The sequence below is a fragment of the Anthonomus grandis genome, chromosome 11 (genome assembly GCF_022605725.1).
Source record: "Anthonomus grandis grandis chromosome 11, icAntGran1.3, whole genome shotgun sequence".
Taxonomy (NCBI): domain Eukaryota; kingdom Metazoa; phylum Arthropoda; class Insecta; order Coleoptera; family Curculionidae; genus Anthonomus; species Anthonomus grandis.
In genome coordinates, this window is record NC_065556.1 from 8,056,317 (window position 1) to 8,082,416 (window position 26,100).

At 31.0% G+C, this 26,100-nt stretch overlaps 1 protein-coding gene across 2 annotated transcripts in view; it reads left to right on the forward strand.

The window, feature by feature from the left end:
- LOC126742584 (high affinity cationic amino acid transporter 1) overlaps positions 1-26,100 on the forward strand; it is a 101,714-nt gene that overhangs the window by 8,549 nt on the left and 67,065 nt on the right. Inside the window, exons 1-3 of one of the 2 annotated variants that reach the window (XM_050449316.1) lie at positions 12,924-13,168; positions 21,744-21,867; positions 21,926-22,027. In XM_050449316.1, the coding sequence (XP_050305273.1) occupies positions 21,744-21,867; positions 21,926-22,027 (226 nt within the window). In that variant the 5' untranslated portion in view covers positions 12,924-13,168. Of the gene's footprint in view, positions 1-12,923; positions 13,169-21,743; positions 21,868-21,925; positions 22,028-26,100 lie in introns of those variants that run through there. The other variant, XM_050449317.1, reaches the window with a different exon arrangement.

A 26,100-nucleotide genomic window follows, 5' to 3' on the forward strand; every position in this document is an offset into this window, starting at 1 on the left:
GTATTTGTAATAAACACATGACCGATCCCCACATAGATGAAAAAAAAATGTTTTTAACTTATGCCCGAAATGTGTTTAGTTTACTAAAGGATCATGGGAGATTTGTGACACTACTTTTTGATGAAATTCATAATGACCTTTACATGGACTATAAAGGCGGTAATATCACTGAAACATCTGTCAATAATAAGTTTCTAGCTTCCTCAGCGTTTACTTTTATGATTACAAGTGTGTGTTCTAGCTTTAAGGAAGTAGTTCACATAACTCCCATCTCCAAAATTACATCAGACATACTTCATAATTTTATTAAGACAATTATTGAAAATTTAGAGGAGATTGGGTACATAGTTTTTTTATAAGTGATAATAATGCCATTAACGGGAAAGCCATGAGTTATTTTTCAACTGCAGACCAACTTAGCATTGTTTATCCTCATCCCATAGATAATCAGAGACCATTACTTTACCTATTTGACACAGTTCACTTACTTAAATGTGTATTTAATAATTGGCTTAACTCTAAACCAGACCAAAAATTTTATTTTCCTGATTTTGACACTTCAAAGAAAAAATGTGCTTCTTTTTCTGCAATTAAAAAATTACATTAACTGTATGATAAGCTTTTTAAGCTTTTAAAGTCAATATATGTATTTATGTGTATATAATAACATTTTTTACTACTTAATATTATTATAAATACCTAAATACATATGTTGAATTTTGGCGCAGATGTAGGGGAGTTAGGAGTCTGCATTTAATATTACACCATAATATTTAACCTGACATTCAACCAGAACTAAAACATACCTTTGAATGTTTTCTGAACTCTATTCTATTCCTAGCATTTTTTAAAATAAGCCAAATATTGAGATATTAGCATATGAAATCCCTTCGTTTTTAAAAATCGGTGGCCCACATCGATGACGTCATGCGCCAAGCACTAAGGCCTTGTCTTTGAGTGGGTGTTGGCTAACCTCACTTTAATATGTCAAATGGGAAATCCCATCGTGTGATACATCATAGTAAGGAGCGTAAAATTGTCTATTCAACGGTACCAAAAAAAATTAAATCGGTAAATGTGTAAGCAAATAGTTAGCGAAAATGTCTAGAAATAATGAATATTTTATTTACGCCAAACTTTGGTATGTCAAATGGCTACCCCATGGTGTGATAAATTATTTTAAAGGGCATTCATTATGCTATCAATGGTTGTAAAAAAAATAAAATTGATTGACCTAGAAGCAATTAAAGTGTAAATCGGTAGGGTAGAAAAACAGATTTAACTAGTTTAACAAATTTATTTTATTAAATGTTCAAAATGCGCGCCGTTATTAGCAAGACAATAAAAAAGCCTGTTTTTAACTCCTTACGAACATTGGCAAGGGTCTGTCCGCTAATTTCTCTGCATTCTTGAAATATTCTATTTTTTAAATTCTCAATACTCTCAGGTGGGGTTTTATAAACTTTTCTTTTTAAGTAGCCCCAAAGAAAAAAGTCTAGTTAGGTCCGGAGACCGCGCAGGCCATTCGATTGCACCACGTCTGCCAATCCACTTTTCTCGAAAATTTTCATCAAGCCACTCTCGAACTACCAAAGTGTAGTGCGCGGGAGCTCTATCCTGCTGAAAATGTATATTATTTTCATTCAATAATATAGCACCATGTTGATCTACTTGATTTTCCATAGATTGGATGATGGAATGGTATATTGCATTTTCTAAAAGGTTTAAATAAATTTTGCCAGTCAAATTTTCTTCCAAAAAAAATGGCTCGATTATTTAATTCCCATAAATTCCTGCCCAAACATACATTTTTTGGGGATATTGGGTATGGCCTTCGCGAAAAACATGCGGATTTTCATTATCCCAGTATCTACAGTTATGTCTGTTCACCAGGCCATTTAAAAAAAAGATCGATTTGTCACTGAAGCAAATATTCTTCAATAAATGGAGATCGTCGTCAATTTCCTGGCACATCACTTCACAGAATTGAATTCTCCTATCAAAATCATCTTCTCCGAGTTCATGAAGAATATGAATTTTATAAAGAAAGAAGTTATTTTTTTTAAAACTTTATATACGGAACCAGTGGAAATATTTTTTAGTTTTGCGGCCTTTGGTATAGACAAAGTTGGATCTATAGCAAATTGTCCTAGTACTTCAACTTGGCAGGCTTCATCGACAACTCTATTTTCATATTTTTTCTTATTGCAAATCGATCCCGTCTCTTCAAATTTTCGTATCAATTCTAATACGTATTTATGGCTCATGTGTTTATCTTGATACCTTTCATTAAATGCTCTTGCGGTTCTGCGAGCACACCGATCTTGAGCTCCATTAAGAAAATTATTTCTATTCTTTCGGCTAGCGTATACACCATTTTATTAACTCACTATTTTAACTAAAATTGAAAAATTGCACGCGTCATACTGACAGTTTTAACAATAATAAATCGCCTGCTTTTTAAATGCCTTGAAAATGTAAGGTATTGCAGTGTTTTTTTGTACCTATTAGGTAGGTTTCGCAAAAAATATAAGTGAAATAAATATACATACAACGTTATAAGACTGCAAAGATTTTTGCAAAAAATTTGAAGACACTCTTTTTTCTCGCAAATAACGGTACACATTCTTTACTTAATAAAATAAATAATTTGCTTGAACTAAATGTATTGTTTGTTACCACACAATTTAACTTCTAAATTGGTTGTATTTTTTTTGATGATCTATTATAAAAAATGTAAGAGTTTCAAAATGATGTAGGTACCACACTAAAAGTATTCATTTAAAATACCAAAGTTTGGCGTAAATAAAATCTTCATTATTTCTAGACATTTTCGCTAACTATTTGCTTAAACATTTACCGATTTAATTTTTTTTGGTACCGTTGAATAGAGAATTTTACGCTCCTTACTATGATGTATCACACGATGGGGGTTCCCATTTGACATATTAAAGTGAAGTTAGCTGGAGGTGAGGAGATGATTGACAGAACTTCAGTAAATGCATAATTAAACGCCCCCCTGTACATCTAATTTGACGTGTGTTTTTTTTTTTTTTTTGTAAGAAAGTTATTAATTAAGGATGGATCGTTTTGAAATGAAAGCACTATATATGTTATTTATTATGTACAAAGTCTTTTAAGTTAGATTGTAGTGTTTAATTTTACTTGTGTTTTGTTTAATTTTTTATTTTATGATAAAATAAAAACAATTAAAAAAATAAGAAAAAAAATTAAATGTCTTAAGAAGATTCCTGAGTCTATTAATATAGGTTTACAAAATCAATCGCTTTTATTCTTGGTGGTCGCGGTTACAGTTAACGCAGATGAATAGTATGTAAAAAACAACATTGTTCATAAAAAAATGTGATATTTACTACTTAGGAGGTAATTTCCGCCGGAAATATTGTAAAGATTAAAAGTTATTTTTTATATTATAATTATTTTTGTACTGAATGTTTCATCAAGAAAATTAACCAAATAATGTTTTTTATACTTATATACAGGGTGACTTTTAAGTTGATACTTTTTTTTAACTGGTAAAATAAAACTCGGTAAAATAAACATTTTTTTCAAATAACTTTATTCAAAAAACCGAAAAATAAAAAAATTGCATTGCCAAAATGTTATAAAATGAGTCCAATACGGTCCTCTCTAATTTAAATAAGTTGTTCAAAGTTGTCACCATTAACTTCAACACAACGATTTGCTCGCCGTAACCACTGTTCCGTAACGGCACGCAATAGAGAAATCGGTCTTTGTCTAACTGTTGCCGCAGCCTGCTCAATACGTGCTATTATTTCTTCTTGTGTGTCGATAGGCGTCTTGAAAACTAAACTTTTCATATACCCCCACAAAAAAAAAGTCACATGGATTTAGATCTGGCGACCTTGGTGGCCATGCAACTGGTCCATTTCAGCCAATCCACCGATTTGGGTATCTTATATCCAAAAATTTGCTCACTTCTCGTCTAAAATGGGCAGGTGCTCCATCCTGCAGGAGCCACATAGCTTGCCTGATATTCAGTGGCACGTCTTCTAAAAAGTCCAAATAAACATCGCCCGTCAAACGGTGTGGGAAGATAAATGGTCCAACAAGTATCCGATTGACAATTCCTCTCCACACATTAGCAGAAAAGCAGTGTTGAAAATTGGTTCTACGAATTGTCAAACTGATTTGAACTCGAGTACTTATTGTTGGATCTTCTTCGATGAGATGTAAAATTTGTTCTTCCCTATGAACATTTTCAGGTCTTCTTCCTCTTCCTGCATGCCCTCCACGATGTTCCCGTAAATCGCCAGTGTCCCTAGCCCGATGAATAAGACTTATGAAACTTCTGGGTGTAGGATGATTCCGCAAAGGAAAGCGGTCTGCGTATAATACCGAAGCAGCAGCAGCACTTTGAAGACACTCTCCATAAATAAGCAACATATCCACAAGTTCATTGTTTTCATAACGATGTGCCATTTTTAGGATTTGCAAATTTAAAATTAACAACAATAAACCAAAAGTGTCTAAGACTAACTGATCGGTACAATGCGTGATCGATAATACAAAAATTCGAGCAAAAACTACACATAAACAAACGATGAAAAACAAACCCATATTCACTTTTTTTATTCTGTATGTCCCTTGTTTTTGAGTGTATCGAAAAAAGTTATTTGAAAAAATTTATATTTTACCGAGTTCTATACACAGTTAAAAAAAAAGTATCAACTTAAAAATCACCCTGTATATTTAGAATTTAAGTCAATTTTATTTATATATATATGGAAGTCCTCAAAACGTGCCATCGACGTCTTTTAGCCTTTATTTAGAACGTCTAGGCGACGTCATTTTACGTCAGTCATACTACTCAGGAGGTAATTTCCTCCGGAAATATATAAAGATTAAAAGTTGTCAGTATTTTTGTACTGAATGTTTCATCAAGAAAATTAACCAAAGAATGTTTGTTTTTTTTTTGTTATGCTTCCAAATGAATAAGTAAATATATATTTGGAATTTAAGTCAATTTTTTTATATGAACTCCTGGACAGAATTATCGCACCACTTGATTTTTAGAGATTGATTGATTTTTTTTCAATAAAAATACAAAAAATGAATAAAAAGCATTGTTAACTATGCAATATTTATTAACAAAAAAAATTATATTCTATTTAACAAATTGAGATTTAAGTAACTAAATTCAATACAAGGAAAAAAATCGACTTTCACTAACTTCAATTTTGATACAAAAATAAAACAATAGACCCAACAAAAACAATAATAAATTCTTAATATCGTGTATTGCTACCACAATGACCGCTTGAAGTCTTCGCGGCATTCCTCGTGTCAAATTTTAAAAACATTCCTGCGGAATTCGGGACGTCTTGATGACGTCATTTTGATACCTTTGATATCCCGTTATTATAAGTTAATGTAACTACTTCCTCCTAATTTATATTATACATCGTTCCCAAGATAAGAATGCTAAGCATGGGGATTTAGGTGCAATCAATATATCACTTAGGTTAAATTAGGAAACAGTTACGTATTTACGAGTCATTGAAAACTTTTATGTCCTAATTACAAAAATGTAGTTAGATTTATAAAAAAAAACTACAAGAAAATTAAATAATACATTACAAATGTGTAGATGAATAAAACAACAAAACAAGATACAGTTCAGTAAATGAGAATATTACACATATCTGTACCGTTGAAAAAAGTTAAAGGTTTACAGTGTTTAATGAAAACAGACTCTCTCTACTATATTTTAGATTTTATTGCACCTGATTTTACCAAGACCATGCTAAGAGCCCACAAATCTCAGAAGGAGTAAGAAAGATATTAGAAGGGATCAGAGCTCAAAGAGATCAAAGAAGGATCTCTTAGTAACATATCTGTCTAGACTCTTGTTCGAGTGTTGCTCTAGGTTACTAAGCTTAGTGAAACCAGTTCTGAATAACGTGGTTAAGCATCATGATGGGAGTAGGGAATTCGAAATGTGCAAGGGTAATTTATAATTATACGACCTTCATAATGTGTTTTAAAAAATAAGGTAGTTAAGGGCTTTACTTGCAGCAACAGCGGCCCCTATGTTACTCAGTAGAACAAAAAAAAACTAAATGAGAAAAAGGTGGAATTCCTGGAAAACAAGGCTACAAAGGACGATCGACCTTATAAGAAAGAAAAGAAGTAGAAAAAAATCTTTAAACTCTAGACTCTAAAATACGAGGTATATTATATTATATTAGGAAATTTTCATTCAATAACGAAGCATTACATAACATAATTATAGGAGAATTTATAGAAACAGCCTTTTACTTTCCAAAAGATTTCTTCCAATAAATCTAAGTAATTCTGGCATATTGTAAATGAGGAAAATAACGCCCATAATATAATGCCCTTTCAACTGAATTAAACGGCAACGGGCTTAATTTATATTACTGTAATATTTCAACTAAGCTAACTTAAGGTATTTCAAATAAGTACGAACCTGCAAAATATATGAACAAAATAAATGTTAAATATACAATTTTCTTTGTTTTTAAAAGTGGTAGACAATGGGAATGTAGAAAAAGGTAGTCGGACTAACATTGTCTTTGTATGTACGAAAACAAAGACAATGTCAGTTCGACTACCTGTTTCTACATTTTCCTCGAGTCCAAAAAAATATTATGAGGTCAGAGACACAATAAAAAATTAATAAAAATAAAAACTTTACAGGAGTTAGCTGATCTTCGATCATCAGTCATCAGCTGACGATCTTTTTGCTTCTTCCAAGAAAGACATTAGAGGGTCTCGTAGATGTAAAAAATATTTATTTACAAACAAATATAACAAAACAAAACAAATATATTTTCTGTCTGTCTTAAAAGAGCAGTGATTGTTCGTCTGCACGAAGATGGTGAACATAACAATACATCTAATTTTAGGATCATAGCTCTTCTGTCTATCATGTCCAAAATTGTCGAGAAATTGGTGAAAAAAAGGTTTAATTTTTAAACAGATTTAATCTGTTAAGTCCTAACTAGTTAATATTCCAGGAAGAAAAATGCACAGGAGATGTAATGTTTAGTTTTCTCGAGGTAATCTACACCAGTCTCCATGCAGGTGATATGGCTGCAGTGGTGTTCTGTGATGTATCTTCAAAAGGTCAAACTTTGACAATTGTTTCTTTTAGAAAGTGAAAGTTTCTACTAGAGTTTCCCAGGGTTTTGTCCTGGGACCACTACTCCGCCTGTTATACAGTGCTTTTATTTAAAAACTAACCACCCTTAATAACTTAGAGAAAAAACCATACGTCAATTTAGATGTACAGGGAGACGTTTAATTTTATATTTGACAAAGTTCTGTCAATCACCAGTAATAAAATGTCTATTCAACAGTGCTAATTAAATCGGTTGACGTACCAGCGAATAGTGATTAAAAAGATCTGGGAATAAGGGTTATTTTTCGTCCTATTTCAAATGGCTACTCTAAGTGTGATACAAAAAAAAACAAAAGTGATAGTGGTGGAAAAAAACTAAATTCGTTGACGTAAAGGCGAAACGTAAGCAAAAATATTTGGACATCAACCGATTTAATTTTTTTGGCCACTGTTGTATTGATAGTTTAATGCTACTTACAATGATGTGTCACACAATAGGTGGTTCCTATTTGACATAACAAAGTGGAGGACGTGATTGACAGAACTTTCTTAAATATAAAATTAAACGTCACCATATGTGGATTGATGTGTTAGCGATAAGGAGTAGTGTGATGTGAATAATCATTGTTTTAATTCCTCAGAAACAAATGGGTTGAGTTTTAAGTGTTCTATCGTAGTCGATCGAGAGTTCTAGCCGTGACACTGGTTTCGTGGCATCAAAATTAAAGCCGAGATTTGGTGGCGCACGCCGTACAGTGGAACGGCTAAGTGGAGATACCGCGGGACCTAATATTTTACATTTTACAAGATAATATATTTTTTTTATTATTACGTATTTTTAGGTATATGATAAATGTTTTAAATATTTTTTATTATTTATTTTATTGGAAAAATATACATAAACGGTGTTTCAAATTCGTCTACCCTCAAAATACGAAAATGGATAATTTACCCCAAAGTTGCACATTATTAACTTGTAAAAGAATATGCCATATAAAAAAATATATATATTATATTTTATGTGGTTTTGAAGATTATCGAAAAAAAACCAAATTTTCAAAAACTTATTCTTGACACTTTTGTGGGTTATCTTGGTTGCTATGGGAAAGTTTTTGCATTTCTGTATTACTTTTTCGTAAAAATGTTAATGCCGAAAACAAAATTAGACCTACCTAATTAGACCTAAGTACCTACCTACGCCAAATTTTTGTTGCTTATTTAAAAAATCGAAAATTTGAATGATTCCGAAGATAATCAAAAAAACCAAAAAAAAATTTAAAATCCATTTTAATTTTTTCTGAACTTAAACAGGAATGCAGCAAGAGGTAGGCATTAATCTAAATAAAATTAAGATTGTAAAATGTAAGTTAAAAATAAAATTGTTAATTTACCCACCTAATTTAAATACCGAATTTTTATTCTTTTTAAAACTCAAAGCGAGTATCAAAATAGTTTGGTAGTTTAAAATTTTAAATGCGTAATCTTACTATAAACTACAATAATAACTGCAGTAAAATATTATTTCGAATCAACGCAAAATATGTGCCCCAGCGCGGAATTTTTGCCATCGCGATGCGGTCGTCGCCTCGCATGATTTCGGCTTCTGTTGTGAGGTATCGATGGAAGCGGGGATAAGTGTCCAGGCTAGAACTATTGATCGGCTACGGTTCTATACAGTGCTTTCATTTCAAAACGATCCACCCTTACTACCTTCTTAAAAAAAAAAAAAAAAACACGTCAAATTAGATATACAGGGGGACGTTTAATTATGCATTTACTGAAGTTCTATCACCTCCCCACCTCCAGCTAACCTCACTTTAATATGTCAAATGGGAACCCCCATCGTGTGATACGTCATAGTAAGGAGCGTAAAATTCTCTATTCAACGGTACCAAAAAAAATGAAATCGGTAAATGTGTAAGCAAATAGTTGGCGAAAATGTCTAGAAATAATGAATATTTTATTTACGCCAAACTTTGGTATGTCAAATGGCTACCCCATGGTGTGATACATTATTTTAAAGGGCATTCATTATGCTCTCAATGGTTGTAAAAAAAAATAAAATTGATTGACCAAGAAGCAATTAAGGTGTAAATCGGTAGGGTAGAAAAACAAATTTAATTAGTTTAACAAATTTATTTTATTAAATGTTCAAAATGCGCGCTGTTATTAGCAAGACAATAAAAAAGCCTATTTTCAAGTTCCTTACGAACATTGGCAAGGGTCTGCCCGCTAATTTCTCTGCATTCTTGCAATATTCTATTTTTTAAATTCTCAATACTCTCAGGTGGGGTTTTATAAACTTTGCTTTTTAAGTAGCCCCAAAGAAAAAAGTCTAGTGGGGTTAGGTCCGGAGACCGCGCAGGCCATTCGATTGCACCACGTCTGCCAATCCACTTTTCTCGAAAATTTTCATCAAGCCACTCTCGAACTTCCAAAGTATAGTGCGCGGGAGCTCCATCCTGCTGAAAATGTGTATTATTTTCATTCAATAATATAGCACCATGTTGATCTACTTGATTTTCCATAGATTGGATGATGGAAGGGTATATTGCATTTTCTAAAAGGCTTAAATAAATTTCGCCAGTCAAATTTTCTTCCAAAAAAATAGCCCGATTATTTCATTCCCATAAATTCCTGCCCAAACATTAATTCCTTGTGGATATTGGATATGGCCTTCCCGAAAAACATGCGGATTTTCATTATCCCAGTATCTACAGTTATGTCTGTTCACCAGGCCATTTAAAAAAAAAGGTCGATTCGTCAGTGAAGCAAATGTTCTTCAATAAATGGGAATCGTCGTCAATTCCCTGGCACATCACTTCACAAAACTGAATTCTCCTATCAAAATAATCAATCTTCAAAATCAAAAAATCTTCTCCGAGTTCATGAAGAATATAAATTTTATAAGGAAAGAACTTCGTTTTTTTTAAACTTTATGTGCGGAATCAGTGGAAATATTTGTTAGTTTTGCGGCCTTTGGTATAGACAAAGTTGGATCCATAGCAAATTGTCCTAGTACTTCAACTTGGCATGCTTCATCGACAACTCTATTTTCATATTTTTTCTTATTGCAAATCGATCCCGTCTCTTTAAATTTTCGTATCGATTCTAATACTTATTTATGGCTCACGTTTTTATCTTGATACCTTTCATTAAATGCTCTTGCGGTCCTGCGAGCACACCGATCTTGAGCTCCATGAAGGAAAATTATTTCTATTCTTTCGGCTAGCGTATACACCATTTTATTAACTCACTGTTTTAATGAAAATTGAAAAATTGCACGTGTCAAACTGACAGTTTTAACAATAATAAATCACCTGCTTTTTAAATGCCTTAAAAATGTAAGGTATTGCAGTGTTTTTTTGTACCTATAAGGTAGGTTTCGCAAAAAATATAAGTGAAATAAATACACATACAAAGTTATAAGACTGCAAAGATGTTTGCAAAAAATTTGAAGACACTCTTTTTTCTTGAAAATAATGGTAAACATTCTTTACTTAAAAAAATAAATAATTTGCTTGAACTAAATGTACTGTTTGTTACCACACATTTTAACTTCTAAATTGCTTGTATTTTTTTTTTGATGATCTATTATAAAAAATGTAAGAATTTTAAAATGATGTAGGTACCACACTAAAAGTATTCATTTAAAATACCAAAGTTTGGCGTAAATAAAATATTCATTATTGCTAGACATTTTCGCTAACCATTTGCTTACACATTTACCGATTTAATTTTTTTTGGTACCGTTGAATAGAGAATTTTACGCTCCTTACTATGACGTATCACACGATGGGGGTTCCCATTTGACATATTAAAGTGAGGTTAGTTGGAGATGAGGAGGTGATTGACAGAACTCCAGTAAATGCATAATTAAACGTCCTGTATATCTAATTTGACGTGTTTTTTTTTCTTTTTTTTTTTAAGAAAGTTATTAAGGGTGGATCGTTTTGAAATGAAAGCACTGTATATAATGCTGAGTTTAACAATAAGCCTATTCTAAGGTACCATTCTAAAAAATTTTTCGGTCTAATAATTGATGACTTACATTTCAAAACCATATTACTAAGATATGCAATAAGATATCTTCTGGTTTCTAAAGTTTCTATGCTCTTAGAGTAATTTTTATAGTTTAGACTTTGATATAGCTAATAAAGCGTATCATGCTTTTATAGAGTCTCAACTGAGTTATGACATATGTTTTTGGGACTCATGTGCTCAATATAGTTTTGACTCACTGTTTATACTTCAAAAAAGAACGATTCGTGAGCTAAAAGTTTCACTAAAACTTAAATTTAAGTTTAACTAATGTTATGTTAACTAATACTATGTCTTACAGACTTTAAGTTTTATAATCAAAAATCATAAAAACGAAATTATAAGAGATAATTTTTTTGACACTAAGCTCACTTACAGTTTCAGATTGCCCATACCACACTGTGAGCCAATAGAAAGGCATTTATTTATATCGGCATTTATTTATGTTCTGTTATACAAGTAACAGGACAGTCTATGTTATATTTAACTTTTAAAGAAAATGTTGATCTCTAAAGCTTGTTACACCCTGGATGAATATTTTAATTTAACTAGCTGGAATTAATATTTACTTTTCTATTAATCTACTTTTTTATATAATTAGTATGTTCTATTTTTTATGTATTTAAATGTCGTTTAATTTTCAATGTATTCACATTTCCCATTTTTGTACTCAAGAATGTCGTGCTATACTCTGTAATGTTTGTATTTTATTAAAATTATTTTTGCTCATAGTAAGGCTTTGTATTTGAATTTGAAAAAAAAAGAACCTTCTCAAAACTACAGCCTGGCATATTTCCCTAGTCTCCAAAATCTATACTACCGCTATAGCTCATAACAAAAATAAGCACATAAAAAAATGCGGTGATATCGCTTGGCAGTAAAACGAATATAGGATAATACTAAATTATAGCTGAATTCTAGCGGTTGATCCTATATATCTATAAAATAAGCGCAAGTTTGGTTAATTGCCTATTGCGATAAATGTCGCCCTAGGAAATCTCTGTAGCTGGTAATGAGACATTAACTGTTAATGTATTCTACAGAAAGTACAAAATTAACAAAAGTATATTTTAGGGAAAAAGCCTAAGCCTCCTATGGTTTTGTCTACCACTAAATTCGCTAAGCAGCATGTTAGAGCGAAGTAACTACTGAACCGAAAGATCATTTATTTACTATTTATAGATGCTCTAAAATAATAATTTTAATAATATACTGCTAATGCTGAAGTCTAATAGAAGCTTAATGAACTATTAGAACTGGTCTTTAACCTCAATAGGGCAATAAAAAATGTAATTTGAACTAGAATGTGAAGTGTGAATATTGTATTAAAATGTTGTGTGTGAGAAAAGTGTCAAAGCCGGAAAAGTCCAGTAAAGCGGCAATATTGTGCCACTAAATAATGAAACAATTAAAAAAATATTTGTTTAAGTTTTAATATAAGTTGAAATTGTTACAAATATGTTTTTTCTTACAAATACCTTCTTAGTTCGTTACTTCTTTAAGTTTATTATATTTTGTAAATATTTATATATTATATATTATATTTATTATAAAATTATTACATTAATGCATTCGAGATTCTATGGCATACCCTTTGTTAATATAATTATTAGCCAATCTAGAAACACTAAAAGCCGAGTTAAAATGTACGCCTAATCTGGTGCAATCACAGTTCGCTACCTGTGCCTCTCCAAAAGATAATTCTTAACAAATTTTCTATAAAAACCCCGAGAATACACACAATGGTTCGTTAATGTTCGGTTCGTTCAAATCGTTTTCAACCTTTATCTTGCAATTTTTGATTACCTGGTATTTAGAGTATTTTAATATCATTGTTCTCTGTCTGGACGGGTAGTTTAATGTTTTTAGTCAGTTAGAATGACAATCACACGGTTTGGTTTAAGGTGATTTTTTTGGGCTTATAGGTCCATGTTAATAGTATAATATATAAATTTCTGTTTTTTAAAGAAGCACGTATATAGGACCTTATAATAAGCTGTAAGTATAAAAGATTTATAAGTGTTGTTTCCTTATAAAAAAAAACATTATATTAATAGTTTTCTGTTAAGAAATATCAAGAAGCACTATTATTTCTTATTATATTATAAAAATTTGCGAGAATCATAATTCATAGGGAGGCAAATATGTTCTTCAATCCTTGAAGGTTACAGATTATTTCTTACACTTGTTTTTGTAAAAAGCTTTTCACAAAAAAAACTGCACAAAATTGTACGACGATAATTAGGTACCCTCTTCTAAATATCAAGATACTAGTTATTTATTATTGATTTAATATTGGTTACTCATATTATTCTTGATAATATGTGGGCTTGAGTGGTACGAGTTTTATAGTGTGCAAAAAGTGATTTTTATCTTAATTTTTGTACGGGAATTATTTATGACTTATACTTGTTTGAATAGTTTATCTTTTCGCCTCGAGATACCTTGAGCGCGTATAGGTGCTCAATCTTCGAAATAAATATTTTTGCACTGATTACGAAATGAAGCTATTCCTTTATCAAAACCTATATCGGAATGCATATATTTCGTATTACTTATACAAAACGTACCGTTATTTAATATAGTTTTTGTTGGCAACACTAAAAATGTTCAGAGTGACCAACATCAAAAGGACACAACCACTATAAACATGGCGGCCACCAAGCAGTGGTCATTTTTGGGTATCGTGGCCATATGCATTAACAGTCCACGTATATTTATTAAGTTCGTGGGACAACATATTTGAAAGTATATTACAGTAGATCCGGATAGTTGAAAGGCTCTTTTATATTGAAATGATTTTCTGTCCCAGGAAAAAAGTGGGTTATTATATTTATGAGGAAAAAAGCAGATGAGCTTCTTTTTACAAAATCATGCTAGTTGATATCAGTAAGATACAAATAACTATAACTGTATATATTTTAATATACAAAATCTAAGCCATTTGACAAATTGAAAATTAGTTTTTTTTTGAAACCTTAGATCAAAAACTAGGTTATTTAAATGTTCAACAATAAAATAGCTTAAATGAATTCAACTGTTAGAATCTTTCTATCAGTTTCTTCATCAAGAGGTGCTTGCCCGATTCTAGCTGCCGCTTACGCTCGCCGAACCGCCTGTTAGAGCCTTTAGAACTTACAAACCATATACTATAAATTTTAATTTACTGTTTTTAAGTGACCCAATTCCTAAAATTATGAAAAATAATGACGTATCTATTTCAAGTGATTTTTGAAAAGACTTTTTATAAGAAAAATACGCTTACGTTAATCATCGTTGGATCCAGGAATAATGCGATAATAGTCTATATAATACACGAATTTAGCTTACTAATTTAACTACCAGGCTTATTGTTCATGATATCTAGTAACATTTATAATTATAGTCCTTGAGAAAAATAATTATTAATGCATGTGCGAAAAAATAAAATAAAAGCGACTTGAAAAACATCGCAAATTGCAAAACCACCCATCAAGATACGATAAAAAATGAATATATATCTTTTTAAAGCTTTACTATATGTATGTATATATTATTCATAAAAGTTTATTTAGTTACTTGTCACTTTGTGTATTACTAAGTTAGGTGGTAGATAAATTATACAGGAAGTCTTAACTCTATTTACACGCGATTTTTTATATTCTTATATATGTGAAAAAAAAAGTTAAGATAAAAAAATGTTTGTTTGAAAATACTAATTTTATTAACAGCATTGGTAAATGGACAGTATCGCAAAAACAAAGTTTGCATTGTTAAGTAAGTTTTTTTAAATGGAATGCCCTATATATTTTACCAAATTTTTACTTTTCATTTAATTCTACATAAAAAAATTATAATACAATAATTAAACAACACTTTTTAAAATTTTGTAATTACCATTTGTACGCCGACGATACTCTTTTTAACTTTATTTTCACTTTAACGCTAATACTATAACATCTGCAAATCAAAATATTAATACCGATTTCCAATATCTAATTATAGTTTCCAAACATCATTTAAAAATAAACTCTACAAAATCGTCAGTTACCTTATTTGGAGGACATAAAAGCCACAGATCTAGAATAAGCGAGGAATTCAAAATAAATGACTCCCCTATCATAATAACTAATACCTCGAAATCCTTAGGTCATATTATTATTTCTGATCTTCGATTTCATGAGCATATAACTGATGAAAGCATATAGTGCACTTAAACTTATCTATAACCAAAGAAAAGTCTTAGGTCAAGACTTAAAAAACCATATTTGTGATTCTTTAGTGTTATCCAATTTCAACCATTGTGATATCGTGTATTGACCATGCGATGGTTAAATATGTTTAATCATCGAAAATTACATTTTGCTTCTCTTAGTTACAAAGTTTTAAAATTCAAAGCACCTTCATATTTATACAGTAAAGTCCAGTTTCAAATAAATACTCACCACCGACGACTTTAGACATTTACATCTACTAACTATTCCTCGACACAGAAAAGAACTCTTTAAAAGAAGTTTTTTATATAATCTCGCCAATACTGTTAACTCATTAAACATTTCAACATTTGTCTTATCCTATGCTACCTTTAAAAAACAAACTAAACAATTATTATTCTCTCGCCAGTAAAAAAATAAAAATAAATATATATAAATTAATTTTTTTTCATTCATAATATATGTATATGTATTTATCCCGACTTTAATCCTTTTCCTCCCCTTTCCCGTTTCTTATCCCTTAATGCAGTAAATATGTGTATATGAACATTTGTATATAAGTTTTTTTTTCACTTTAAAGCACACAGAGTTCGTATATTTTTATTAGCTCAGTGGTACAGGCGCTTCTTACGAATTTGCTTTACAAGCACGTGTACTTATCTTTCAAATTTTCAGCTGCTATGTGGTATCATCAAAATTTCTTCCTAATTCGAAAATACTTTATATACTTTTTTTATATGATTTGACGGTTTATTAATAGATTAACAAACTGAAGTCTTAGTTTGTTAATTTTTTTAGTTTTTTTTTAGTTTGTCAATCTATTAATAAACCGTCAAATCATATAAAAAAAGTATATAAAGTATTTTCGAATTAGGAAGAAATTTTCACGTGTAATTTTGTTTTTTAAATCCTCTAAATTTCTTAGCTCTTTAGTGTAAACTTGTCCCTTTACATATCCCCATAAGAAAAAATCTAGCGATGTTAAATCAGGTGATTGGCCACTTAACAAAACTAAATCACCCACTTAATATTCTCGACATTGCTTTCTTTTAGCGTCAAAACAATCTGTTTCATTTGCGCCTATCGAACTTTTAACCCAGTATCGTTTCTGGTTTTAGTGATGTCATTGTCCATCATTCTGTGCTACAGGTACACTCGGGAACGAATCGTTCTTCCCTTTAGGCATATAACCAAGAAGTAATTGGTATGGACTTTTCTCCGTCGTACTATTGGCTACAGAATTAATAGCAAACACAGAATGCAGCGACTGGTCTCATTTTCATTCCTCTTTATGACTCGTTGAAATTGATTTTAATAAAGGTCTATGGAAACGTCCCACTTGCCCATTTGGCCTTGGGGTAGCCATTGCATTGTATACGACTCATATGGCTAGGTCCTTGGTAATCCTATTTAATGCCTCACTAGTAAAGCTAATTCCCCCATCGCACATGATCCCGCTTTGGTAATCCAAATGTTCCAAAAAGGTAATCAGAGGCTTAGTTTTCGTACTATTACTGCTTTGACCCACACAAACTTCATGAAAGCATCGACTAACGCTATAAGGTATGAGTTACCTTTTGTGCTTTTAACAAAAGGTGCAAGGTGGTCGATATGCATAGTATCCATTGGTAATGAAATCTTTTCAATTGGATGGAGAATCCTTTCTTCTTGCCAGCTGTTACTTTATTATAAGCGCATTCGAAACATGATAAAATGTAGCGATACACTTATTAGCGTTGTACTTTTTCATTCTGGAATATTTGATACTTATTAACTTTATAGTTTTATCAACTCCAAAATGTCCTTGGCCATTTTTCTTTAAGCTCATTAGGTTCGCTGACAGGACTTCAACTCAATACATCCACATGCCCCATTCATGAGCCTGCACGATGCTCTACAGAAAAGTTGAATTCTTGTGCAGTTAACCACCATATGGCTATTCTGGGAATCAAGTCATGTTCGCTCACTGCCGGCACTATGATAAACAACTACGGTAAATTTTAATCCGATCAATCATATCCGAAACTATTGTAGACTCTTAATAATAGCCAAGATCTTCAATTCATAAGAATGGCACTTTTGATCCTCTTTAGAAATCTAACGACTATAATATAAAACGGGTATTAGTCTTCCATCTTCTTGCTTCTGGAGTAATATACCGAAGCCACCGTAATATAGAAAGCCAGAACCCTAGAGTCGTGACGTCACGTCGAACGTCTGAGTATCCCGTGTCGTTCGTATGTTATAGCCGTATTTATTCAATACTACCGCTGTTAAAATCATAATATTATTATTGTGTATCGTTTAAATGATAATATTGTTTAATAAAATTAATAGTGTGTTAGTAGAAAGAAGTACAAATAATAAAAACATATTCTTTAATAAAACAAAAATGATATAAAAATCAACAAATTCTTTAATGAGTTATAAATATAAGACAAATAAGGTCTATATGATACAATAGTTTTTAATAACTACTGAAACATATATATATTTATATATATTAATTAAAACAAAACAACATAAAAAAATCTAAAATACTTCAACAAGCTATAAATATAAGACAAATAACCCATACAAGTTTTTAATAGCTACCAAAGTATACTATATGTATGCACATATATAGAATAGAATAAATTGAAACATAAATACAAAACTCTTAGGAAAATAATAAATATAATATAATGTAAGATTGTTTAAAACAATTTTAATAAAATACTAAATAATTGTTTAAAATTGATAGTGTGCTGGTAGTAGTACAAAATACATAAAATCATATTTTTTTATTAAAACAAAAATATCATAAAGAAATATAACATTCTTTAACAAAGAAACCTCCCGAAATATATATTTATAATAAATTAAAACATAAATACAAAACTTTAAAAAAAAATAAATATAATTATAATGAAATAATAAATATAATAATATGAAAGTTGGTTTAACATAAATTTAATAAAACACCAACAGAAATAAAACTCAAATAGCTAGATAAAAGAACTCGATAAAAACAGAATAAAAAATTTAATAAATTAATTTTATGAACTGGAAATTTCAGTCACATGTTATTTCAGGATTGATATCTGAATTGTCGAAAATAATTTCAACAGTAAGCTTGGTGAGGACGGCTCTCTGAGATGAGCATTTTAAATAATTTTCTTTTCTTCATATCTGTCCGATATTAGAGATTTAAAGATGTTAAAAGTTATTATTAATACTTCCTAATGCCTTCCTACCGAGCGCATACCTAATGCCGGGCCGGGCGAGGAAGTCAAGTCGTTCGGGCAATAGACGTTCGACGTGACGTAGCTGCTGGAGAGTAGGATGATGTTTCTGGCTTTCTATATTACGGTGGCTTCGAATATACCCCCTAGCCCAAGCTTTGAGGCATCCGTGTGTACCTCTGTCTCAAGTTTAGGGTTAACAACCAGAAAAGGTATTTTGATCAGAATATCTTTTAATTTGCTAAACGCCCCCTTTTGATCTGCTTCTTATGCAAAAGAAGCGTCTTTCATTAGTGGTCATGTTATTTGAGGAAAGCCGTTAACATACTTTTTGAAATAGCCATACATAAGCCTATAAGTTTACGTTTTTAGTGTACATTCTTTAGCACAGAAAACTCTTTAACTGCATTTATTTTCGTGGTGTTGGGCCGTATATGCTCAGCACTAATTTCATAGCCAAGATAGTCAATAGTGGTCTGAAAGAAATAGAACTTATCTAGGTGGAGTGTAACTCCCACGTTACGAACACCTAATTAAACCTCATTGAGGCTAGTATTTGGTTGATATTTCTTTTAAAAACAGCAGGTGCATTTATTAAATCAAACGGCATCTCAGGTTTTCATATTAAACGTTAGGTGTCACAAAAGCCGTCTTCTGCCTAGATTTATCTGCCATTTTTATTTAATGATAATAATATACACTAGCCATCTCAAGTATAGTAAAATACTTTATTTTTTTTAGCCTAATGTTCGTCAAGTCTTAGAAGTGGGTAACAATCACGAATTGTCTTAGCATTTAAAGCACGATAATCGACACATATTCTTGTCTGGGCATTTTTCTTCTTTACTAAGACTGTTGGACTGGCATACGGCGAATCGGGCTCTTGTATACTTTTCTTACTTAATAATTCTCTTCCATTAAAGGAAAGCTGATAAGGCCTATACGTCACAGGTTTATCATCCAAAGGTTATAGTGACTGGAATTCTTAATCTTTTTTAGCATATTATTACTTAGCGCAAAACAGTATCTAAATTTATTAATTACTAATAAACGCTTATTACCTGATACGTTTTCAGATACTTGACTCTTAATATCATGTAAAGAAAATCTTGACAAACAAGTACTATTTACTTTATTGACGCTTACTTATATGTTGTCTTGAATACTTGGAATACAACGTGCCACCATCTAACCTTGCTTCACAACTATAGGATTTTGTGACAGAGTAACAGAAGCTTAGCATTAGAAGAGGAAGTCACGCAGCTTGGAGCTACTCACTCCTTATTTGGTCCATACCACTGGCGGAGATCTACAAATATATCTCCGATAAAGTCACTGTACCCACAATAAGTAACACCAACATGGTTCTGTGGTATTTCTACATTTTCCTTTGCCGTTAAGCATATTTTTTTGGCGGTAAGTCGTCTACTTCAAGTAACTGAGCCATTTCTGAGCCATACAGTTCCATTTCGCATGATAGTAACAGCCTCTGTTTTATCAAGCACAAATTTCCCATTTAACAAAGGTATTGTTTGTAGGTGATCTATTACTAGAAAAATGAAACCCTCAGCTTCAAATAGGTCCACCGTTAGTTTTACCTAAGACGTTCCCGCGGCTTTCGTTAAGGGCCCTTCATATCTGTTAAGACTTACAGCACTTTGTTCCCAAGTGATTCCAACGTTTTTGGCATCACTTTGACGTATAATAACAACTTTACATCCTGGGTCGATAAGTCCCTAAATATTGTATCCATTTATATTACAATTCACAAAATATCCATTGGTGTCCGGTGGCTGCTCTGTATGGCATATCATAGCATTACGTGTTTGCGATGGTTTATTTTTATTATTGTAGTAAGTTTCAGCCTATGGCCTAATTTCTTATCTTGATGTTTATTCGTGTTAAGATTAGAAAAACTGTGATTTTTTCTTTAAGTTTAATATGTTAAATATACGATTACAGCAAACTTCAACTTTTTTCGACACCTTTAGAACAATTCATAGTTCTTTCTCGCTCTCTCCTCTTCTCCTTTAAGCAGTTATTCGATGTTCCTTTGTATCCAAACTGAAATTTTAAACCTCTTTTTATTCGAATTAAGTAACTGCACAAATTTAACTGTATTTGAAAGAAGAAATATCAATGTACTAACATAATAATAATAGATAACAATAAACAAATAACTTTGAAAACTTAACTCATATATAAGTTGGAATCATCACTACAAGTGGCGACTATCATCATAACAGGACCTACAAAAATTATAAAAATTGGGTCACAGAGAATCTGCTTCCAAATTTAAAACCAAGAACTGTGGTTGTAATCAATAACGCTCCATACCACAAAGCTTAAAATCTGTATCACTTCGGAAAGTGATACAGATTTTGAACAAACTTTGGATGATTTTTTGGAATAGAGGAATAACGTCAGGAGGATTATGGACCACAAAACTTAACCGTCAAAGAAGACAAAACCTATCTTAATTTGTAAATTTTGACTTTTTATTTTTATTTTTATAAAAAAACTTTCAGTACAAACAAGGTAAGGCATTTTTACCTAGGAAGATATTACGTTATAAAATAAACTGCAAAAATAGAATGAATTGAACATTTTACAAATTTTTGTGAAAAAAAATTGTTATGTTTATTTAGGACAAAAAAATATGTAACATCGCCAGTTTTTATATTAAACAAATAACTTAATTTTCAGCATATCTTGTTTCTATTAGCCGGTTTCTTTTTCTTAAAAAAAAAGTCAGAATAGTTTTTCTGACGCCTATAATACGCCCTATATGACGCCCTTCTTTATAGAATAATTAAGATTTTTTAAAAGAAGAAAAATTATAACACCTTTAAATTTTATTAACTATAATAGATACTATATTTATTTTTAAATTCAATACTTCATTTCATATTCCTTAAGGTATAAAAGGTTTTTTATATACCCAGCAGCTAAGATTTTGTCAATCTCAGAGCTCGTTTCTTATTTTTAATATCTCACATAATTTTATTTCTTATTAATATTTTTTCAATAATTTAGCGTATGATATAGTATTTTCTAAATTGATTTTTATTTAAATAGTGACGTACTACCCAACAAAATAGGTAACTGACAGTTTTATACAAAAACTTCCATTAATAACCGTCCTTTAAATTACAGATGTCCGCGAGAATATTAAATGTTTTAACCAGGAAAAAAACTGACATCCTTGATGGAAAGAGTGGTATGGCAAGGTGCCTCAACTTACTAGATCTCACAGCTCTTGGCGTGGGAGCAACTTTAGGTCCGTTTTGAAATAATGCTTTAATAAAAAATCTTAATTTATTAGTTTCTAATTTTAGGGCTTGGAGTATACATTTTAGCAGGCTCTGTAGCCAAAACAGTAGCTGGTCCCGCTGTATGCTTATCCTTTTTAGCAGCTGCTATAGCAAGTGCTTTTGCAGGTAAGAAAATAAATTAATTTAATAATTAATTACACATGTGGCCTTACTTGTTACACATAACACAATAAGATAGTAAGAAGATAATTGATAATAAGAAATTATAAATATTATGTCGGGCTCTATACCAGTGCAATGTCAGTATTAGACAGTAAGGTAAACTATAACACCGTTAGATACTTTTCTATTTGCCTGCTCTTGATGAGATTAAAACTGCGAGACAAATGTTTTAATGTTTGAGCAAAGCATTTTTTACTCAAATCTCTAATATGGTAGAGATTAAATGAAATTTGATGAGGTAATCTGAATATATTGTGTCAGTGTTTGAGTAAAATATTTTTAATTTATATTTATTATAAGATATGGAAGTATATTAAAAAAAGTATAGTACTGGTAAATAAAATAATATTCAGCACATTTTCGTACCCTTAAGAGTCTGTGACGTCAGGTAAGATATTATTATAGATTTATTAGTCTAGTCTAATATGTTGATTTTAATATTTGATATACAAAATCTGCTAAAACTCATACATCTACATTAGAAAGCAAAGATATGTAATGCATGAGCAGAATGACTTTATATCAGAACAGGCTTATATAATTTGACTGGCACCATCTTTTAATATTGTATTTTTAATATAAGTACCCTAATTTATATTAACATTTGGACTATCTATTAGAGGGAATCGAATAGTATTAGTGGTATCATTCGCAAATAAAACTCCGTAACTGATACAGCAAGTAATTAAATTATTAAGGGGAATTAATTTTGATTTTTTACACTATTGACAATTTGTGTATAGACATCATGATAGTATATACTTTTACTATTTTTAAGTTACTTGATCTTAAGTGTGATTAATTTGTAAGATAAGATAAGAATAGATAACTGTGGGGAAATAGAAAGGAGAGTTGACAAGAGAATGCGAAATATATTTTTTATAGAATATATGCATCAGAATCTGGACAAATGCAAATTTCAAACTGAAATTACTCTTGAGGTGAACGGTTGTCGCGTTTAATAAAATCCCAAATACATCAATTGAATTGTAAATATTATATGTAAAGGTACCTGTTGCGTTAGGCCTCCAACCATGCATTATTCTTTACTTACTAGATAATGTTATTTACACAAAATCAAATATAATACCTTGGGTAACTTTTTGGTTAAGATTATTTGAGAGAATAACCAACTCCGCTCAACACCTACGACTTCACATACCAGTTTTCTGATAAGTTAGGTAGTTTATCGGTATCCAACATAACATATAAAGCCGCACATGGGTTTTAACAATTCTGGAAAAACTCTAAAGCCTACTGGATAACCCCTAAAGACTATTGGAGAGCTACCTTTGGAGTGACTGTGACAGCCGTGATGCTATTGTTGTTTTCCTTTTTTCTTATTTTTGGATGAAGTATTGCACTTCTTAATCTACCAAAATAAGTTCACAAAATGTCTTTATTACCACACATTTTTGCTTACAAATTCGCTACCGATTTCGTTTTTTTTTTCGGTTTGGTTAGATAGCAAATTGTATGCCCTTCAAAATGATGTATCACACTTAGGCTATCCATTTAAAATACAAAAGTTCGAATTCGATGAAATATCCATTATTTCCAGACATTTTTGGTCACTATTCGTTCATACGTCAATTGATTTAATTTTTTTTGGCACTGTTGAATAGACATTTTAATGCTGCTTACAGTAATGTGCCATACGATGGGGGTTCCTATTTGATATATCAAAGTGAGGTTAGCTGGAGATGAGGAGGTCATTGACAGAACTTTATCAAATATGAAATTAATCGTCAATATGTATATCTATATTGACTTTTTTTAAGAAGTTATTAAGGGCGGTTCATTTTGAAATGAAAGCACAATATAAGACGTTAGGTATTTTCGTCTCTATGTAGACGTCAAATGCATTTTAGTTTTTCCAGAAGCCGTGAGAGGATACGGTAGTAGCGTTATTTACAAAATTAGCAATGGGGCATTACTCTTGATTTTGAAAATAAAGAAATATTAATAATAAACATATTTTTTTTGTAGACGATAAATCATTATTAAAAGTGTCTCAAAATCAATGCGCTTCTTGAACTGTTAACAAATTTCTTAGAAGTGTCATTTTATTTCCGCGTTTTGCTTCCAGAAGTTTTGCGCTATCCTTTTCTCCCTAAAAATATTATATGGTGTAAATCAAGTCATAAGCTTTAAATGTTAGGACTTTGCCTCCACAATATCATCTCAAACGTTCTTCTTTAGAAAATGTTTCAAACATTTTTTATTCATTTAAATGCAATTTTTGGTTAAATGGGTATTTAAGAAATTATATTGATGAAAAAAAATATCAAAATTAGCACTTATATCTATTAAAAATTAAGAATCACATAAAGATTGACAAATTTATTTATTTTCAAATTGGTAAAAATTGATTTTACATTTATTAATTTAAAGATTTACTTATTTATTATTCTCTCTAAATGAGACCAATATACCATTACTTAACTTAAAATGTTAGGCTTACACTGTTTTATAGTATATCTCGATCAATTATCTTGCTTTAAGAGAAATATATAAAAAAGATTGCCTTAAGAGCGGCAACACTATAATTAAAAATCTTTTTGTCTGTTGGTATAACTAAGTGCTTTTTTGGACTTAAGTTAGAAGTATTACTGTCGTTAATTTGGAGACCCGACAAAAAATGCAAAGTACAAACACGTATACTTTTATCTTAATATCAAGTTTCTTAACATCTTAACAACTGTGTAAGGTGTGAATCTACAGAAAATTATACATATATACTCCATTGCTGCCTGTGATGCTGTTTTGCTATTCTATGCATTCTATATACAGGGTGTTATTTAATAAGTATCTGTAAAATCAGTATTAAAAAACCTCCCAGGATTTCTGCACACATTTAGGGAAAACTGTTCTTGACAATCTGATTCCTGTATTGCATGTGATTTTTCATTTGACCACATATGATTGGTATAAAAATTACATATAGTGTTACATGAGAAATTTGGTTAGTCGGTTATATAACAGGATTAGATTTTCAAACAAAGGATTTTGAATAAGGCAGGGGAGAAAGCAATGGCAGAAGTTTATACGTACGGGAAATCATGTGGCAGCCGGACCTGAACTCTTTTAACATGGTAGGAATATAACCAATGGTCAACTAAAATTTTCCATACCAGAAATGAGAAATATTTAACGTAAACGTTACTATCTTGTTGCTAATTTGCGGATGTTTTTCTATCAGATTAAGGACTGCCTCTTCGATATCTGGCGTTCTTACTATTCGAGCTGCATCCGACAGGTGACTAACTTTCTCAAATGTGCCTGTTTCTCTTAACCGAACGTGAATTCTTGAAAAAGTTTTTTAAAGTTGGAACTATGTGATTCGGATAACGCTCCTGATGCAAACGTCTAGTTTCATATGCATTCCCATTAGCAAGTCCGGATGTAAAATTTATGTCAGCATACTCAGCATTCGTAAAATTTATCATTTAAAAGAATATACAATGATTCACTTATTGAGTACCTACTACTCAACTGTACGTCAAAATTGTATTAACAATACAAGCAAAACGCATTGACTAGCCTATTTAATCTTTTTCCTTATTAGAGTTGTTTCACTTTTTTAAAACACATGCACCGATGATTTTAAAAGGAAATATTTCAAAAATGGTTGCTCCTAGCTACATCTAATGAAGTACCTCTTTTGCGTAAAAATGTTGACCAAAAAAACCTCCAGGTACCAATTTCCCTTCAGAAATCGGCATTATTTAGAGAATTAGGCACAAAAAAAACAATCCTTGACACCCTGTATCTTAACCAAATCGTTTCAAACCACACATGTATAGAAAGTTTGTACCTTAAAAATACTTGAAAAATCACCCTGTGTAATATTAGACGCTTAATAAATAATACTCTGTATATAGAATGCATAGAATAGCAAAACAACCATCACAGGAAGCAATGGAGTATGTATGTATAATGATTAAAAGAAGTTACGAAGTAAAGACGAAATAAAGAGGGTAACGAGAAAAATATTTCATTTGTACTACAAAACG